Source organism: Miniopterus schreibersii (genome assembly GCF_964146895.1).
Source record: "Miniopterus schreibersii genome assembly, chromosome: 8".
NCBI classification, from domain to species: Eukaryota; Metazoa; Chordata; class Mammalia; order Chiroptera; family Miniopteridae; genus Miniopterus; species Miniopterus schreibersii.
In genome coordinates this window covers 30,273,406-30,293,105 of record NC_138109.1, presented here as the reverse complement: position 1 = coordinate 30,293,105, position 19,700 = coordinate 30,273,406, and the positions used below count along the sequence as shown (strand labels likewise).

Here is a 19,700-nt window from a genome sequence, read left to right as displayed (position 1 = left end):
TGTTCCCTTTTTCAGCCCCAGCTCCCTCTGGTACATACCATCTGCTAAGTGAGCTTCCACTTGACCTCTGTAAAATGGACCACTCTGCTAGCAGGCTGGTTAAGGAAACCACTTGTGAAACATTCATTATTCAGCTCGGAATATGGTGGACCAGGGTTAAAAACTGATAGTGGCCCAAGCAGTACTTTAGAAATTTCCAGATTTCAACGCCTTTAAGAAGACACTCCCTAGTTCTCCAATCACCCCGCCTCACCTACTGACTTATTCTTGGCTGCTTCACTGGCCCGTGGAGGCATGAGAGTTTGCTCTCTGTGTGATCACTGTCACCACCACTACAACATCCATACATATAAACATACTATCTATACATACATACCTACCTAGCATGTATTTGTATACTAAATGCCTGTTCTAAGCACTGTACAATTATTATCCCATTTCACAGAGGAGGACACTGAGGCACAGGTGCCTCTAAGGTGCCTCTAAGGTCATGCAGCCAGTGATAGAGTTGGGACTCAAACTATGGCAGGCGGCGCCAGGGCCTGTGCTCCTCTTCACCACGTGCAGGCAGTCTGTGTGCAGTACCAAGGAGAGACACGGATCCCTCCAAGGGGTCAAAGGGGAGGCAAGGTCATTGTGATAACTGAATGAGACAAGTGAAGTAAAACAGAACAATAACTAGCACATGGGAAGCACTACATAAATGTAAGCTATTCTCAGAAATAGACTCATAGATGCAAAGAACAGACTGATGGTTGCCGGAGGGGAGGAGGATTGGGGAGCTGGGTGAAAGAGGTGAAGGGATTAAAAGTACAAATTAGTAGTTACAAAACAGTCACAGGGGTGTGAAAGCACTGCATGGGAAACACAGTCAATAATACCGTAATAACTATGCATGGTGCCAGGTGGGTACTGGAAATATTGGGGGGATCACTTTTTAAAGTCTAGGATTGTCTAACTACTATGCTGTACACCCAAAACTAATACAAAATAATATTGAGTATCAACTGTAATTCAAAAATAAAATTTTAAAAAGAGAGGTTACGATTAAAAAAAATCTAAAACCATAACACTAAAGTGTATCAGAGTATGTGGCCATGGTTGATGATAATTTGTATCTTCCAAGCTGACAACCTCAACATACTTTACAAAATTTGCTATGAGGGTAAAATGCAATTAGGAAAAAATAGAATTTCACCAAAAGTCCAATATCTGAATCAAATGAAAAATTTTAGTTCCCACAGCTACCCAATAGACCTAACTCCTTGGTGGAGAATTCATTCCCATCCCATTCCTACGACAAAAAAGAATCTAGGGAAACTAGGTTTGTTTCCTTTACACAAGATCATTCTGTTAACTCTAATGAAGGAAAAGTTCTGAAACAACTTCACAAAATCAAAGACTGATCAACAGTTTTGTTAATGAATAAAATGTTTTCAAGCTACAAAAATGTAAGCTATTCTCATTAAGGGATAACATTTTTCCTTTGAATAAATGATGACACCCCTTACATTTATATAATTGTTTTGTTGGTTTTTGTTTTTGTTTTTAACTCACACAGCATTTCCAAACAAGCATGAGAAATGTGATGGTTAATTTATATGTCAAGTTAACTGGGCCACAGGGTGCGCAGATATTTGGTCAAACATTATTCTGAGTATGTCTGTGTGGGTGTTTCAGATGAGATTACCACTTGAATCAGTAGACTGAGTAAAGCAGATTGCTCTCCCTAATGTGGGTGGGCCCCTCATCCAATCAGTTGAAGGCAAGAATAGAACAAAAAGACTGACCCTCCTGTGAGTAAAAGGGAACTCCTCCTACCTGACTGCCTTGAGCTGGAATATCGGTTCTTTCCTGCCTTCAGACTCGACTGAAACATATTTCTAGTTCTTGAGACTATAGGCTTCAGGACTAGAACTACACCATCAGTTCTCCTGAGTCTCCAGCTTGCTAACTACAAATTCTGGGACTTGTCAGCCTCCAAAATCGCACAAGCTAATTCCTTATCATAAATCTCTTTATACATATATGCATATACAGTATACATAAACACACATATGCAGGCATATATCCTATTGGTTCTGTTTTTCTGGAGAATCCTGACTAACTAATACAAGAAATATTCTCACCTTTCCCATCTTACAGATGAGAAACTGAGGCTTGAAGAAGTTGAATGACTTGCACAGTTTACAACTCAACTCATCTCCTCATCCTCCATCACCATGACACTCTAAGTCCTGCTGTTTGTACTTTCATTCATTCAGCAAATACTTATCAAGCCACTGTTACGGGCTAGGCAATGTGCCCCTAACTAATTTTCAAACCACCTCCTCCTTCTCTAACCCTACTCTCCCTGCCTGTATACTGTACAGCTTATCTTCTGTCTCTTACAGGGCACTAAAGGCTCCAGACTCAGCTCCCAGTCCCCGTTCTAGCCCATGTTGGTCCCTTTCCCATATACTACTACTGCCTCTTTAAAAAGCCTTTTAACTTTGTTGTATGTTTCAAATTATTCATAATAAAAGGGGGGGAAATGCCTGCTTAAAACTTTTCAATAGCTTTTCCTTGCATCTAGAATAGAATCTAAATTTCCTAAAATGTCACCTACAGGGACGTATGTGATCCGCGGTGGCCTTTCAGTCCCTCGAGCATGCCAAGCTCTTCCCTGTGCCAGGGCCTTTACACACACATAGCATATCCCATCTGGCACACACTTTATCCCATTCTCTTCGGGGCTACACCAGTAGGTCTTTGCTTAAATATCCCTTTCCCATGAAGGCCAAATATAAATTATTTTCTATTCTCTTAGTACCTTATTTTCCTTCACAGCACTTAATACAATATGTAGATAAATGTTTGTAGTTTTTACTATTATTTATGTCTATCTCCTGAACTAGGTTAAAGCTCCATGAGGTTTTGCTGATAATTGTATTCCCAGTGCCTAAAACACAGTAGGTGCTCAATGTATTTGCTTAATTAATGTTCTATAAACCCATCACACAATTGAGCATCTTCCCACCTCTGCTTTCACTGTTCCTTCCACCTAGATTGACCCATTCCTCCTCCCTGCCTCCAATGTCTTCATCTGGCAAATTCTTCTTTCCTCTGCAAGACTCAGCTCCCCCAGACTCCTTTTCCCTCACGGTTATTAGGTCATTCTGCATGAACTTCCATAGCTCTTGCAGCACTTAGCTCACATATGGGAACTGCCCTCTGTCTTTTCTATGAGCTCCTCAAGGGCATGAACTGGGTCCCTCTCATCCAGAGAATCCCCGAGCCAGAACAAGACACACGAGCAGCCCCAGTGAACATTTACCTGTATAACACACCTTGCATCCAGAAAATGCTCAATAAATGGCAACCATTATCGTCACTATTATCGTAGGGTCATTTTTTGTACCTAATCTCCCTCTGGGTGGTTTTGGAACCATCTTTTTATTCACTCAACATGTATTTAGAGTGCCTATTCTGGAGCATATACAACAAGGATAATGTAATGAAAATAACCAACTGTTCAGAGACTGGTTCTTCAAGGAACTCAAGGAGATAAGACCAAACTATAAGCAACTATAAAACAAGTGCTGAGTGTTATAAAAGAATCTGCCTAAGCTTCAGCCATAAACTAAAGAAGCACTGTCCAGGTAGGCCATGCTACATGCACACCATGGCCCCAGAACCTTTGATCTCAAGTGTTACCAATACAACCTCTCAAAGTATGTTACCTGGACTGCAGGCCACTAGCCTCATTCATCTCTCCCTTCCTACCGTGCTGGTGACCCAGCATGCCTTGCAGTCATGACTAGCCAAATACCATCTCACGGTCTTGTTCATGTGGTCCACTGGAGGTGCAGGAGTCTAACCTGGGAAGCCCAGAGTCCAGCCCAGTGTTAGAGCTCTACTTTTCTCAGCATTTCAGGCCTTTGGTACCCATGGCCTGTCCAGTTTGGCTATGGCCTCCGTTATATTCGGATGAGGTTCGTGATAGTCCCTCATTTACAAAGCCACTACATCTCAAACCCCAGTGGATGACCGAAAGTTAACACTGCATATTAATGCTCCCTATGTGTGTAGTCACCAAAAGATAAGGAGTTGTTTTATCCTTAATTCATCTTTTCATAAATTTTTCATGTATATTATTGATTTTGCATTGAAATAGTTTTGCAAAGCATTTTAGCTAGAATCCTTATTTAGCATCTTGCAGACCACAACACCTAGTAATAATGATTTTTCACAAAAAGAGGGACATGGGTTTTTGTTACATTGCTTTAAAAAAATCAATAGAGCATTTGTGTCTGTATTAGAGATTAAAATAGCTTTTTTTTTTTTTGGTCTCACAATCAAGGTGAGCTTTTATTTAACAATAAAAGAGAATTTGTCAAATATCCTTCCTTGCCCCCATCCACAAAATTTCTAAGTTTCTTAAAAGTTTAAAGATACAGAGGATGAGAAATGACCAGTATGAAGGTAAGTGCCCTGAGTTGACATCCCAACTCCGCTGCCTACTAAGGACTGAAGAATGAGTTTCTCCTCTGTAAAGATGGAGCAATACCTTCCACCTCCAGGTTCTGTGACGTTCGAGGGAGGCTGGACGTCTTAGTAAAGGGCTGAGTAGAGTGCACAGGTGTAGGCACCTTCTATCTTGCAGCCTGAGACACAGATGAGGGCATTATCCACACAAAAGGAATTTTAAAATTTCATCTTAATAACCATTGAGCTGGGCATTAGGGATGAATGGGGATGAAAGGTGAATAGGATCTGTCTCTCCTCCCACAGAGTTCATAGTCTGGCAGAGATGACAGACCACCTTAGAGAGTAACAGCCCAGCACAGGCTCTGGAGTTCCTGGTTTCAAACACAGCTCTTGGGTTAGAAGAACATACAACCCATCTAAGGAGACAAGACTCAAGCAGAAGAAACAATAAGAAAACAAGCTAAGTGTGAGAAGGTGTGGGGCAAGGTATATGCCACAGGCAATCAGAAAAAAGAGAATCGGGGCCAGAGAGGTCCAGGAAGGCTTCATTAACCAAGGGACAGAGAGTAAGGTGTCCTCATCAGCACAGTGAGTAGGTCTTCATCAACAGCAGGCAGTCCTCTTAGCTGGTAAGACTATGCAGCTGCTAAAGAAATTGAACCAGGACACAGAGATCCATAAACAGAGCTTGCATGAAATGAAATCTGTTTTGTATAAGACCACAGGATGTAGTAGAAAGGGCATGGACTTAGAGACACAAGGCCTCAGTATTACTATCTGTGAAACCCTGGGTAAATTACTCTCTCTGAAATAAATAAATGTTCGTGCATAAGTGAAGTAAATAGAAATTAGATTACCATGCCCTGTTTAAATCAGGTACGGCTCTATGGACAACAAAACCACTCTCTGATCCTAGAAAGAGAAAATGCCTATGAAATGAAAAAGGGGGCTGCTGAAACAGAATAGGCCATCCCTTTTAGGAAAACTTCTCTGTAGGCCTTCATGTAGATCCAGAGCCATCTCAATGGAATACCTGCAAGAAGATCCATGCATTTCACACAACCACACATGTGTGAAGTTCAGGAATGCAATTAAAAAATCAACTCTTGATCACCTACTATGTGTCATACATTGGGACAAGCAACAAGACATGGAGATGAAAAAGACACCATTCCTGCACTCCTGTGGAATTCACAGGCACTTGACCATGCTGTTCCAACATAGTCCAGAGGCCCTTCTCTCTACTATTAGACAGATAGACTTGAACCCCTGAAACCAGCCATTGGTCCCAGTCTGGTCCTGCTTCCTTCCACTTGAGAGGCCTTCAAAATACCAGAAGATGGAGGATCACGAACTCTCCTGAGCCTTATTACCCCTTTTCACCCACCCCCAAATCAGTCCAAATGGATTGCTCTTCCCCAAACACACTTCTTATTCTCCCATGTCTAATCTTCAACTTCAGGAAGACCTTTATTTCCCTAACACCATCTCTACACATCCCTGACCACCCACCTAAAACAACATCCACCAGATCTATCCCCCTTAACCTATTTTATTTTCTTCATAGCATTTACTGATGATCTGAAATGGCATTGTTTTGTTTAATAGTTTATAAGCTTGTTATTTATATGCCCTGCTGGAATGTAAGCTATTGTCTCCAACACCTACCACAGTGCCTAGATGCAGGAGGTACCAATTTTTGTCAGATAAATAAATGACAGAACATATAAAGTCCATATCATTTTATCCGCCTCTTTCTGATGATACCTGTCCCTTTCACCATAGTAATATTTATAAGCACACTCATATGCAAAAATGTCTTCCCTACATGGTATGAAACTCCTTGAGAATCTATATCTGTTTTACCTTTGTATCCTCTGGATACCCAAGATAGAGCATTTCCTTGGTAAATGCCTATTTAATGAATAAAATATGTGGTCCCTTGGGGAAGACTTGTTGAATGAATAAATAAATAATATAGTCACTTCCTCTTCAGGCTTCTTAACCTTGTCTTTGTCAAAACTCTACCTCAATGCTCAGAAATGTGAACATATTTGGTTGGTCACATGGAAAAGTACAGAGCCTTTATACACACATTCTTGCTGCTCCTTTTTAACAACTAATTACTTGACCACCACATTTAAAGGTTATTTTCCCCCCACCCATCAACCCCTTACTTGGTAGCACTTTTGCAAACATCTATCAGTGTCTTGGGGGTAAAAAGTGAATAAAACCTTTGAAAAATATGGATTCTTCTAGAGTGCGCCAATCTCTGCTTGCTGTGGGTTCAAGCTATTTTTATCAGGCGATACTGTGATGTTCCTTTTCAACACATGATATTCACTCTTTCAAGCTGTTCTGCACTGTTCTATTTGGTTTCATGTTACATCAATGAGACAGTCTGAGGGAAAAGGGAAAATGGGACATACTATATTTAGTAGCACCACTAAAACCCTAAATAAAAACTCAAATTTCCTAAGCTCCTTGGCTACCCAATCTATATCCAGGACCCCACCTACCAACCCAAGATTAAGGCCAAATAAGAAATGCTTTTGTCCAGAGAGTATTTTTCAGAATGTTAATTACAGTATCTCTATTTACAGTGTCGCTAAAACTTTAAGGGGTTCAAAGTCGTACATAAAGGTCACAGAAGGGCCAAACAATTACTACAGGTATTTTGAATTTTCATAGTATTTTTACTTGGAATTATCAGCCTAATTATATATTTTAAAATAACACATCTGGTTACCCATCTGGGCATGCTGAGTTTGAGACGGTCATGTGACAACTATGAAGTGTTGCCTGACGAGCAATGAGACATAGAAAAACAAAGCTCTGGGAGGTGTAGGCTGGAGTATCAATGTTCCTATATAAAAGTGGAACATGAAACCATGAAAGTAAATAACATGACCCTCGAAGAGTCAGGAGAGCAGTAGGCTGAGGAGAAACCTGACTGCCCAAATGTCAGCAATCAATGTGTGCTGGAAGGGTAAGAAAAGGTTTCAATAGAAGTATGTGCCTAAGATAGTATCCAGCACATGCTAAAGGCTCAAAAATACTTAACTCAGTCTCACTGTTAGACTCAGTGGTTATAGACAAAAGGTCTTTGTAATCTGCAAACCATGGTACAAGTATTTTTCTATGATTTCTAGAAGAAATATAAGAGTGGTGTGGTGGAACAATTGCAAAACTGGCCACAATCTTTACACCTCCTTGTATTTATGCCCTTTCAATGTGACTTTATAGATCTTCTTATCAAGATATATAATCTATTTCCCCATGCCTATATCTGGGTTGGCCTTGTGACTTACTTTGGCCAATAGCATGCAGTGGGAATCCCACTGTATCAGTTCTTGCTTACTTTGACTCTCTTTCTCTTGGAATCCTTCCAAACTGTCATGTGAACAAGCCTTGATTGTCCTTCCAGACAAAGAAAGACCACATAGAAAATAGCCACATGAGCCCAGTCAAGGCCATCCCAGAATAGCCTATAGCCCATCAACCCTACACATGTGAGAGAGCCCAGCCAAGGTCAGCAGAGTTGCCTACCTGCCCTGGAGCTGACTGCAAATATATAAATGAGCCCAACTGAGCTCAAGCGCCACTGTGTTTTGAGACTTGGCTCATGACAGTGGGAGAGTAATTCTGCAAATGGGGTCATTCTGGTGGCAGTGCAGCAGTGAGAAGAGGACCCAGTCTAGCATATTCTTAGAAACAGTCTGCCTAGCTCAGCCTCCACATGGTAATATCAGGAGACTGCTTCACAAAGTCCTTAGTCACTGCTCTGGATCTTGGTCCTGGGTCTACTTCCCCAAGCAAGCTGCAGCTCTGTTATCAGTGCTCTGACTTAGCTACGAAGGGCGACACTACTCATGATTCCTTAGTGGGGCACACTAATGTACTCTAACCTGCTAAGGGGGAAAAAGAATGTGGACACCCCTTCTATATTTGATTATGTATCATGAAAAGTCATGCAGCTTTTATTGGAAGTAATGCTTTTGACATATAGATGCCAGATGCCTAAATGACAGTCCTTGATGACACATGAAAAGGCCATACCAATCTCCCTGAACTCTGAAATTCTAGGGTCTATACAAAGGTATTTGACAATTCATTCTGTTTTTAATTGGATTGAATGGTATATGACAGGCAAACTTCAAGGAACACAATAACTTTTATTTCAATTTTGCATGACAGAATGATGTTTTGTTAAATAATATATTCAGGTGAAATTTACATAACATAAAATTAACCATTTTCAAGTGAACAATTCAGTGACATTTAGTACATTCACAATGTTAGGCAACCACCACCTCTATCTAGTTATAAACATTTCCATCACTCCAAAGTAAAACCTCTTACTCATTAAGCATTTCTCCCCATTTCCCCCTCCCTAGCCCTGGCATCCACCAATCTGCCTTCTGACTCTGGATTTATCTATTCTAGATACTTTATATAAATGAAATGATAAAATGTCACCTTTTTGTGTCTGGCTTCTTTCAATTAGTGTATTTTAGAGGTCTGTCCACATTTTGGCACATATCAGAATTTCATTCCTTTCCATTGTATGTACATACCACAATTTGTTTATCCATTCACCCGCTGATGGGCATTTAAACTATCTCCACCTTTTGGCTATTGTGAATGATGCTGCTATGAACACGCCTATGCATGTACTTGAATATTTCTTTTCAGTTCTTTTGGGTATATACCTAGAAGTGAAATTGTGGGAGGGTTATCGGTAATTCTATATTTAACTTTTTGAGAAGCTGACTTTTCCACAGTGGCTGTACCATTTTACATTCCCACCAGCAATGTTAAGAATCCCAATTTCTCCATATCCTCGTCCACACTTATTATTTTCTGGGTTTTTTGTTGTTGTTTTTAATTATTATAGCCATGCGAGTGGATGTGAAATGGTATCTCCTTGTGGTTTTGATCTGCATTTTCCTAATGACTAATAAGGTTGAGCATCTTTCCTTGTGCTTTTGGCTATTTTTAAAGAGATTTTAAATGACAAACAGGAATTCAAATTTAAGTTAAAATCCAGTTGCTTACGGGCTTCCAAATGCAAATAATTCAACTGAGGTGATAGTTGAATAGAAACCACAACACAAATCGCTAAGTTTTAGTTTAGTTTTTTTTTAAAAAACATCAATTGTAAAATGGATTTCCATTTCAGCAATCTTATAAAATCAGGGAAATATGATGTTTAAGAAAATGTAAGTTCCACAAGGGGAGAGATTTTTGTCTATATTGTTCTCCATGCCTGAGAAAGGCTCATATCAGGTACTCAATAAATGTTAGATAACTAAAAAAATCAGAGACTGAATGCAGCTGGTAAGTACAGAGAAAGATCTAGGATAATTCCTCAAGGTTCTTCTGCGTAGGTGCCATTAACTAGGATAATCGGTATAGAAATAAGAATGCTTGTGATTCACCATTGCGTACAATACTGGCTGAGGGTTTGTCATGTATGGCCTTTACTATGTTGAGTTACTTTCCTTCTATACCCACTTCATTGAGTATTTTAATCATAAATGTATGTTGAATCTTATCAAATGCTTTTCTGTGTCTATTGATAAGATCACATGATTTTTATCCCTTGTTTTGTTAATGTGTTGTATTATATTGATCAATTTGTATATGTTGAACCATCCTTGCATCCCTGGAGTGAACCCCACTTGATCATGGTGTATTATTTTTTTAATGTATTGTTGTATTCAATTTGTTAGTATTTTATTTAGGGTTTTTGCATCTGCATTCATCAGAGATACTGGTCTGCAGTTTTGTTGTCCTTGCCAGGTTTTGGCATCAGGGTTATGCTGGCCTCATAAAATGTGTTAGAAAGTTATTGCCTCTTCTTCAATTTTTTTGAAGTTTGAGAAGGATAGGTATCAAATCTTCTTTGAATGTTTGGTAGAATTCACTTAATGAAATCATACGGTCCTGGATTTTTATTTTTTGGTAGGTTTATGATGGTTGTTTCAATTTCCTCACTGTTGATCGGTCTATTTAGATTTCCCAATACTTCATGATTCAGTCTAGGAAGGTTATATATTTCTAGGAACTAATCTATTTCTTCCAGGTTATTGAATTTGGTGGCATATAGTCTTTCATAGTATTCTAGTATGAACCTGGGTATATCTGCGATGTCTGTGGTAACTTCTCCTCTTTCATTTCTGATTTTGTTTGTATGAGTCTTTTCTCTTTTTTCCTTAATAAGTCTAGCCAGGGGCTTGTCAATTTTATTAATCTTTCCAAAGAACCTGCTTTTTGTTGTATTAATATTTTGTATGGACTACTACACAGCCATAAGGAAAGATGAAATACTGCCATTTCAACAACAAGGATGGACCTTGAGAATATTATGATAAGCAAAATAAATCAGTCAGAAAAAGCTAAGAACCATATAATTTCACTCATCTGTAGGATATAAAACTGAAACTCATAGACACAGGCAATAGTATGGTGGTTATCAGAGGAGGGACGGTGGGTAGTAAAGGGAAAAGGTGGCTAAATAGATGGTGACGGGAGACTATTTGACTGTGGGTGGTGGGCACACAATGCAATATACAGATCATGTATTATAGAAATGTACACTTGAAACCTATTGATCTTATTAACCAATGTCCCTCCCAATAAATTTAATAAAAAAAGAACACTTGTGATAAAGGAGTTATCTCAGAATTCCTACTATTAATTCAGAGTTCTGTTTTTACATTTTATTCTTCAATTTTCATGCTCCTTTTATACAACCCTATGTGAAAAAATGTAGGAGGAAAGTGGCAGGGTGCTCCACAAACCTACGGTAATAATGCTGCTACTCACAAACATTTCCACCTTAACATTCTGTGGTTTGGTTTTTCTTCCTTATATGCACAATCATATGTACAATCCTGTCCTCATACCTGCAGAATGTCACTTCATCTCATATATGTCCAATTTTCCATGGTGATTATGAAAGTTACAGTACTGGCTATCCCAATCTGACTTGGCAATTTATTAAGTCTGTTCTCTGGCTTATGAATCGGAGAAGGTCTCCCATGGAACAAAACTTATCTAGGAAAGCAGACCATGGTCCACTGTGACTCTATATGATAACACTTTGTGGCCAGAGGACAGATCACTAAATTTTAGTTTATTCAGATCACTTGCTCCCTTGTAGACTGTGATTCTTCCACAATAAAAGTCAGAAAAAAAGCCCAATTCAAACTTACTTTAATTTGATAAAAATGTTTTGGTACCATTTGACTCTTGAAATTATTTTATTATAAAAATATTCTAACCCTGTATAATATATACCCCAAAATAGACCATGTCCTTGAAGAGGAGAGAAATACTATTTCAACACACTGTAGAACTGTTCCATGTATACTAAAGTCTCTTGATCTCTAGCTTTCTGTCACATGTTTCCAAACAACATAGTAATTTGACCTCAAATTACAGTATAGCATTACAGTTAGTATCATTTTCCCCTCAACAAGTGATAGCCTGAGCACACTGGGAGAGTTTGTAGTACAAAACTCTTTCTTGTAATACAGACTTGGGATCTCACTTCTATTATTACACTCATGGACCAGGCACTTTCAGGAACACTAGTTCCAAAGACCTGAGGAAGACCCTCAGAATGGCTGCTTCCCAGATGACCAACCCTTTGTCCAGAAACTCACGCTGTGAGAACTAAGGGACCTTTAACATCAGAGATGTAGGGGAAAGATGGTCAACCAATCTTTGGGTGTTAGGAAGAGGAAAATCCCTTCTATAATCACAGAGCGAGCTAACACAGGTCAGCCACAGGTGTCCAAAGTTTGGATAAGGGACCAAAGTTGTACGAGGTCCTATTCAGGCCTCTAGCAGCAAACACACGAGTCCACCGCACGGACTCCCTCTCCCTCTCTAGGTGATAGGAACTCAAAATTTTTGCTTTTTATCTTCCTTGCTCTCATTCTCATCTGACCTTTCTGACATTTTAATTTAAATCAGTAAAAACAACTTCAAAACTTTTCATGCAAAGGTTTTGGTTGAAGGAACCTCAAACTGAGTGATTTGCTCAACAGACACTTATTGATTGTCCACTAAGGGCAGGACCCTAGACCAGGCCCCAAGACTCAGGGGATACAAGGTTGAGCAAAAGAGTAGACAGCAGATTAGAGATCAAATGGAAGATACCTAGTCCTAAATGTAATAATGCTTGTCCACCTCTCACGTAGATTTTCCTGTGAGGGTCAAATGAGATATTACATGTAAAAATACTTTAAAAACTGTAAACAAAATAAGTACACAAATGTAATAATTATGAGATCCATCCTATAAGAAGTAAACAAGAAAGTATAATGCCAGTCTGTTGTCTAAATCTCCTGAGATTGATAGACCTCAAATTTTCGAATCAAGAGTATCCCCTACACTAGAATTTTTATTCTTTCTGGTTAAAAGTTCAAATCATGAAGACAAATATCAAACTGAAAAGGAATTTTTCAGTACCAAATGGTTAAGTCTAAGTGAAAAATTAATTCCCTAGTGAGGTCCATGTGACAATGGTCAGGCAGGACTTAGACACCTATACACCAGCCTCTCCTTATAATTTCCTGCCCTTCTCCTTTCCAAACTCCAATTCTAACTTTTGCCAGTAGCGGAACTAACAAAAATTCTAGAAGCCTATTCCATTTTCTATTGTGGTTCAGGACCAGTTCTCATAAGTACCAATTCATTTGCCAAAGAACATTCAACAAACATTTGCAAAGCCCCTACAATGTGCTTAGTATAAAGGCTGAGTGTCTATCTACTCATTGGTGAATAATGAACCATGACAATATTTCTTCAGCATACGAATCTTATAATCTGATTTACAATCTTTTTTCCTTCTTGTTCATTCCTCTCCAGCCATAGTGACCTCCCTGCTATTCCTTGAACCCTTTAGGTATACTCTTGCCTCAGGGCCATTCCTCTGACTGTTCCCGCTGCTTAACCTCCACACAGCCGCATGGCCAGCTTCTCCACCTCCATCCAGTTTGTTCAAATACCACCTTCTCAATGCCCACCCCATTAAAGGCTGCAACCCTCAAGCAAGCTCCTAATTCCCTTTATCCTACTCTACTTCCCCCCCCCCCCCCACAGCACATATATCCTTCTAACATGCTATATAATGCAGTTATTTATTATGGTTATTTTTAATGTCAACCTTCCCTCATGCCCCTATGGATAGGGATGCTTGTTTTGTTCACTGGTGTAGCCCAAGCACCTACAACTTAGACAGGACCATATTGGACACTCACCAACTATTAACTGAATGAATGAATGAATGAATGAATGAATGAAGTCGATCAATCATCTAATCAGTCATGTGAAATCATTTCAGTGGGCTCAACGACATTAGCAAGTTTTAGTTAATGGAAAATTTAAAAGTTGAAAAAAGAAATCTATGTTGGCGTATTTTAAATCTAATCACTTCATCTCAACTATAATTTGTTCCAAATGTTTTGCTTGTAGGTGAAAACTCATATAAGTGATGATTAATCCCCATTATAATTAAATATAAAAGCTGCAACATTTCTATTAAAAGAAATATAAGATCAAGCATCAAGCTGGTACTATAGATAATAAGTGTTTGTAATTAACATACCGTGAATAACTGTAAACTCTGTCATTACACTAATAAAATGTAAAAATTCCTAAAGCAACTGGGGACTCCGTAGCAGCTGCAACGTCAACACTAGCCACTTTGCCAGTTGTTCAGAGGCTGTGCAAATTAGCACAAACTGGTAGTAACACACGGAATGCATTTGGGAGCCATTTTTGCACTACAGACGTTTAGAGATTTTTTTTTTTTTCTTTAGATAAAATATCACATCCTGATGCATGAGCAGGTGGAGCTGAGATGAACTTCAAACTGGTAAGGGGAATAAACCCTGCAGTAGGCAGTTTAGGTACACCTCTGAGTAAACTATCACAGGGCTCTGATTTGAGTGAACAAAGGTGGCCTATGCAGCAAATTTGGATAAAAAAAATTCATGGCTTGAATATAAAGAAAATATGCATTGAGGAATTAGTATAATTATTTGGTTGCAGAGATACCTGGAAAGGCAAACAAAGAGCTCAAATGACATAACTAGATATGAAGGTATCAAAGAGTTAAACGGTTTATTGCCAGAAAGCCAAACCTTCCTACTTCCATCACCCAAAGCGCTATATAGTCAGAAAGATTAGGAAGCCACTGCACAGCCATCTTTCTTAATCAATGAAGGACACGATTCTCAGTGGACCCAGTCACACATTAACTCAGCTTGGACAGTGACCTTAACTCTGCTTCAATTGTAAGCCTCACACATAAAAGGGGTGTGTGTGTGTGTGTGTGTGTGTTGGTACCTGGTTTGGGTTTTTTACTGCAACAAAGAACTACATTTAGATCCAAATCAAACTGTTCCAAATCAAGAATTGAAATGACTTGTTAAGCTTTTTACTAGATACCATGTCTTGTGGGCTGAATTGTGTTCCCCACAAAATTCATATGCTGAGGTCTTAACCTCCAGTACTTCAGAATATGACTGTATTTGAAGATAGGGCCCTTAGAGAGATAGTAATTAAGGAAAAATGAAGTCATATGAGTGGGCCCTAATCCAGTATGACTTGTGTCTTTATATGAAGAGGAGATTAGGACACAGAAACAGAGAAAAGGCTCTGTGAAGACAGTTATATAAGTTAGCCATCTACCTGCCAAGGAGAGAGGCTTCAGAAAAACTCTGCCAATACCTTGATCTTGGACTTCTAGCCTCCGGAACTGGTTGGAAAAAGATTTCTATTGTTTAAGCCACCCAGTCTGTGGTATTTGTTATGAAGGCACTAGCAAACTAGTACACCATGTATGATTCGTCTCTTTATATCGTAGCAACAAAAGAAGAATGCCATTTTAAAAATCCAGTTTCTAATCACAATGGATTCTTAATTTATGCAGTATCATGAGGAATAAATCATTCCATATTAAGTAAAATTTCCAGATAACTGAAGCTTGCCTCTTAACAAACCAAAATTTATATTCTAATTATATTGAATGGACATGTTTCTAGAACTCATCATTGCATGCCAGTCCCCTTTTAAAGTAGAGTATACCATAATGCAACCCTTTTAAATAATAACATTAAAATTTCCAACAAAATTGACAACTGTTAAATATTATATTTCAATTATTGCATCTACCTAAGATTAAGACTAATTTCTCATGTCTTACTTCTGTGTATTTATCCAAAGAAACCCAAACACTAATTCAAAAGGATATATGCACCCCTATATTCATTGCAGCATTATTCACAATAGCCAAGATATGGAAGCAACCTAAGTGTCCATCAACAGACGACTGGATAAAGAAGATGTGATATATATATAAAAAATGATATAATGGAATATTACTCAGCCATAAAAAAGGCTGAAATTTTAACATTTGGGACAACATGAATGGACCTAGAGGGTATTATGCCAAGTGAAATAAGTCAGACAGGGATAGACAAATACCATATGATTTCACTCATTATGTGGAATATAAAATATAAAATAAACCAACAAACAAAATAGAAACAAACTTACTTTTGTAATTTGTCCCTCACTTCCAGCTAACATTTACTGAAACTTCTAGTCCATCTCCTATCTACCAAGCCTTCTAATCTGCCATAGGCTAAGAAATTAGGCAACTAAGCATATGTTGGAACTATGTCTCAAGTAAGAATCAAAAGGCTTGAGGGAACGTCCAAGGAGCTTGCCTGTGAGTAAACAAGTTAATATACTCTTTGTGGCATATATTTTTTTGCTTCTCATTAAAGTTTTGCTTCCATTGTTATTTTGCCTATATTCCTAAGAGTTAACATTGAAAAATTTGTGACCACTATGTTTGAATAAGTGAGATTTTATTTTTATATTTTATTATCAATTAGTCACTTGTCTCTACTTCATAGACTTTCACACCATCTTTATTGATATCAAAATCTGTAGTGTTGATTTCTGACCTCCAGATGAAAGATGTTTAGGAAAATATCAACTTTAATAATCACAGGTAGATGTATTAACATTTACTATGTCCTAAAGGCTCTTTAGGTATCTCACTTAACTACCAACAATGCAAAGAATTTACTGAAAGCAAGGAAAGGGATGTAAAATCACTATGACCTTTCAGAAACTGTGCTTACTGGATAGATATACAGAGAGGGGCAAAAGTAGGTTTACAGTTGTTCATATGGAAAATAATACAATAATTAATAATAATACAAAAAGAAACTCTGCTTTGTATACTCACAACTATAAACATACTTTTGCCCCACCCTATATTATGCAAATGAGTACTCTTGGATCAAACAAAACATTTTAATCTAGTTTTTTAAAAGCTACTAGTAAAAAACTAATACAATATGCAAGTTCCAAATTAAATATAATCTCGGCACAAGCCAATCATACTTCTCCATGGACCATCACTCCTGAAACCAACTGGAAAAATTAGTGCTCCTTCTCTCTACCTTCCCTATGACCTAACATGAATTTATGAAGATATGCATATATGCAGAGGGATCTCTGGAAGTGACTCACTAGAAGATGCAGAATTAGGTTGGTATATCAACTCCTACCTCCCAAAAGATATGTACTTAACATGTGGAGGTTAACTTTTTCAATTAAACACACATATCTTAAGGGTTTAGTTTGATGAGTGTTGATAAAGGGATACACCCTTGTAGTCAACACCCTAATAAAGATACAGCATATTTCAATCACTGCAGAGTTCCCTGTGCCCTTTCGTCAATCTCTCTCCCAGCTATAGGTATTTATTTTTAAGCAGATATAACAGCAGTAATGGTAATAGCTACTGTTAATGGATGGTAACAATAGGAGTATTTACTGAGTGCCCACAAGTCAGGCACTGTACATATATGGTATTCCATTTAATTCCCAAGTCAAAGGTTGGTAGTATCCCCATTGGTCTATTTGGAATAAAAGGGGGGGGGGGTATAAAGGACCAAGAAATTGAGTGGTGGGATAAGACCTGAACCAAGAATATCTGAATTGGAATCCCTCATGCGAAACAATATCACCTCTACACAAATGCTAAGGAGTTTTCTGTTAATTCGAAGCACACACTAAGTAGCAGTTTTAGTGAGGTCACCAGTTCAAACTCACAACCCCACCTGTATCATAAGCATACCCAAGTACCTTATCTTAACAAGCAAGCAAACAAGAGGTTAAGCTAATTATAATTAAAGGATTACCTACAGGTTCAACTACATGGAAATCCCTCACAGGTTTCTAGAGTAGTTAGAGGAGGGTGTGTGGGTGACAACCCCATCAACCCCACAATAGGGTTAGTGCTTGCAAAATGAACCAAAGGAATCCACCCACCCCTTGCTCTGGGTGAACCCCATAGGCGAGTACAGCACTGCACTGTCAATTTCTCAGAGAAGTCAGGAGGCAAAACATCTGGATCGAACCTTTTGATTCCTTGTTACCATTAATTTTACTCGGTGTTTTAAACTCAACCCACTCACATTTACAAAACACTTCACAGACGATTTCCCTCATGAATGGGGCTCCATTCACCTCTCACTTAAAAAACATCCAACTTACTCTGAAACGACTGAGGTTAAAGCTTGTTCAGTGTCAATTTGCAAGTATTATACAAAACTAGGCGCACAGATGCAGAAGGGTCGTGCAAGGCACCCTCTTCGAGGGGTTCTGCTAAAATAAAGCAGCTAGGAAAGGGGCACGCGTCGGCCCTCAGCAACCCGCAGGGCTGGTGCCAAACTGCGTGGTGGAGGGGGGATTTGATCCCCCCGAGGAAAGATGCGAGAATCACCACCCTGGAGCGGTACCAGCTTCCACCTTGGGAATCAATGTGGCTCATTTTCTCCCAAACTGGAGTTGTTTTCTAGAAGTCCCTCCCCTGGGCTTCCCCGTGGTCTCCCTAAATCCCTTACCATATGTTGGGGGAGGAGGACTCTCCCTTTTAGAACGAATTCGTCTCCGGCAGGCTCAAGGCTTCAGGACGTGTGCTTCTAAGTCCTAGGCTTTTGACAACCCCGGCGCAAGGAGGGACAACACACACCACACAAGCACACCCTCCGCAACACCTGAGCCCCTTTTCCCTCCGCTAGACAGGAGCACCGCTTAGTACAACAGGAGCGCCCTCCTGATGTCACCTAGAGACACCCAAGTCCCAGGTCCACAGCAGGCTCTAGAAGGGGAAGAGCGCTGGAGGGTGATGCTTCTCCACAATTAGCGGGAGTCACGCGGCGGGGTCCCCGAGGACCCGCGCTCCCTCGCCCAGCACCCTGGGGTCCCGCTCACTCGAAGCCGCCGGGACTTTTTGGCGCCACCAGTAGTTCAGCAGAGCCACCCCGAGGGCGGCCCGGGCAAGATGCGGGGGGCGTGGCGCGGGGCGGGGGCTTCTCCCGGGTCCCGCGCTGGGGGAGGGGGAGGCGCGCGCGCCGAGCCGAGTTTCGGTTGTCGCCTCTGGGGCCCCGGAAGTCTGGGACGCGGGAGACGGAGGGACCTGGGCCAGGGCCACCAGACGGGCAGCGGAGAGGGTCGCCGGGACTCCCCGGGCCGGAGGAGCCGGGGCGGCTCCCTCCTACAAGGGCCCACTCCCGGTCCCCGGGAGTCAGGGTGGCGGGGCTGGGGGACCAGAGCAGCCCAGCCGGCGGCCGCGACGCCCCGGACGGCAGGTGGGGGGGCGGCCGGGCGCCGGGCGGGCGGGGGAGCCGCTACCTGGTTCCGGAGGCGCATCGTGTCGGAGGCGTGGCGGGCTCGAGGTGGCGGAGGCCGGGCGCGGCGCGGCGGGCGGGGCGGGCCGCGGAGTCTCGGCGCAGCGCAGCCGCCTCGCCGCCCCCGCCCAGGGCGCCGCCGCCGCCTCCAGGGGGCGCCGGACGCGGGCGCCGAGGACGAGCCTCGCTGGTGAAGGCGCCGCCGCGGCCCCGGCGCCTAGCTCGGGGCTGGGCATCAAGGCTGTGCTGAAAAAATTGGCTGAGTAAATCTTCCTTTTCTCCAGTACTGCTCCCTGGGCTTACATTGTAAGTGAAGTAAAATCCTTTGCTGTTCAAGTCCACCTGCACCATTTGGGCACAACACTTAGGCCCTGAGGTTTCATAAACGTGACTTATTTGGAACCCTTAGAAAAACTCTTACCCTTTGGGCAAAGAGGCATTAGAAAGGTGGTCTGTCCCCAGCAGGGAGTGGGGACACCTTAACTGTACATTTCAAGC

The 19,700-nt window shown here is 40.7% G+C and overlaps 1 protein-coding gene across 1 annotated transcript in view; it reads right to left on the bottom strand.

Annotated features, from left to right (window-relative positions):
• The window catches only part of ELAVL4 (ELAV like RNA binding protein 4), a gene marked incomplete at its 5' end in the record, with an annotated part of 129,074 nt that extends 109,796 nt beyond the window's left edge, over positions 1 to 19,278 (bottom strand). Inside the window, one exon of the mRNA XM_081144295.1 lies at positions 19,207 to 19,278. Within this exon, the coding sequence (XP_081000421.1) occupies positions 19,207 to 19,224 (18 nt within the window). The remainder of the gene's footprint in view (positions 1 to 19,206) is intronic.
• Positions 19,279 to 19,700: the final 422 nt, after the last annotated feature.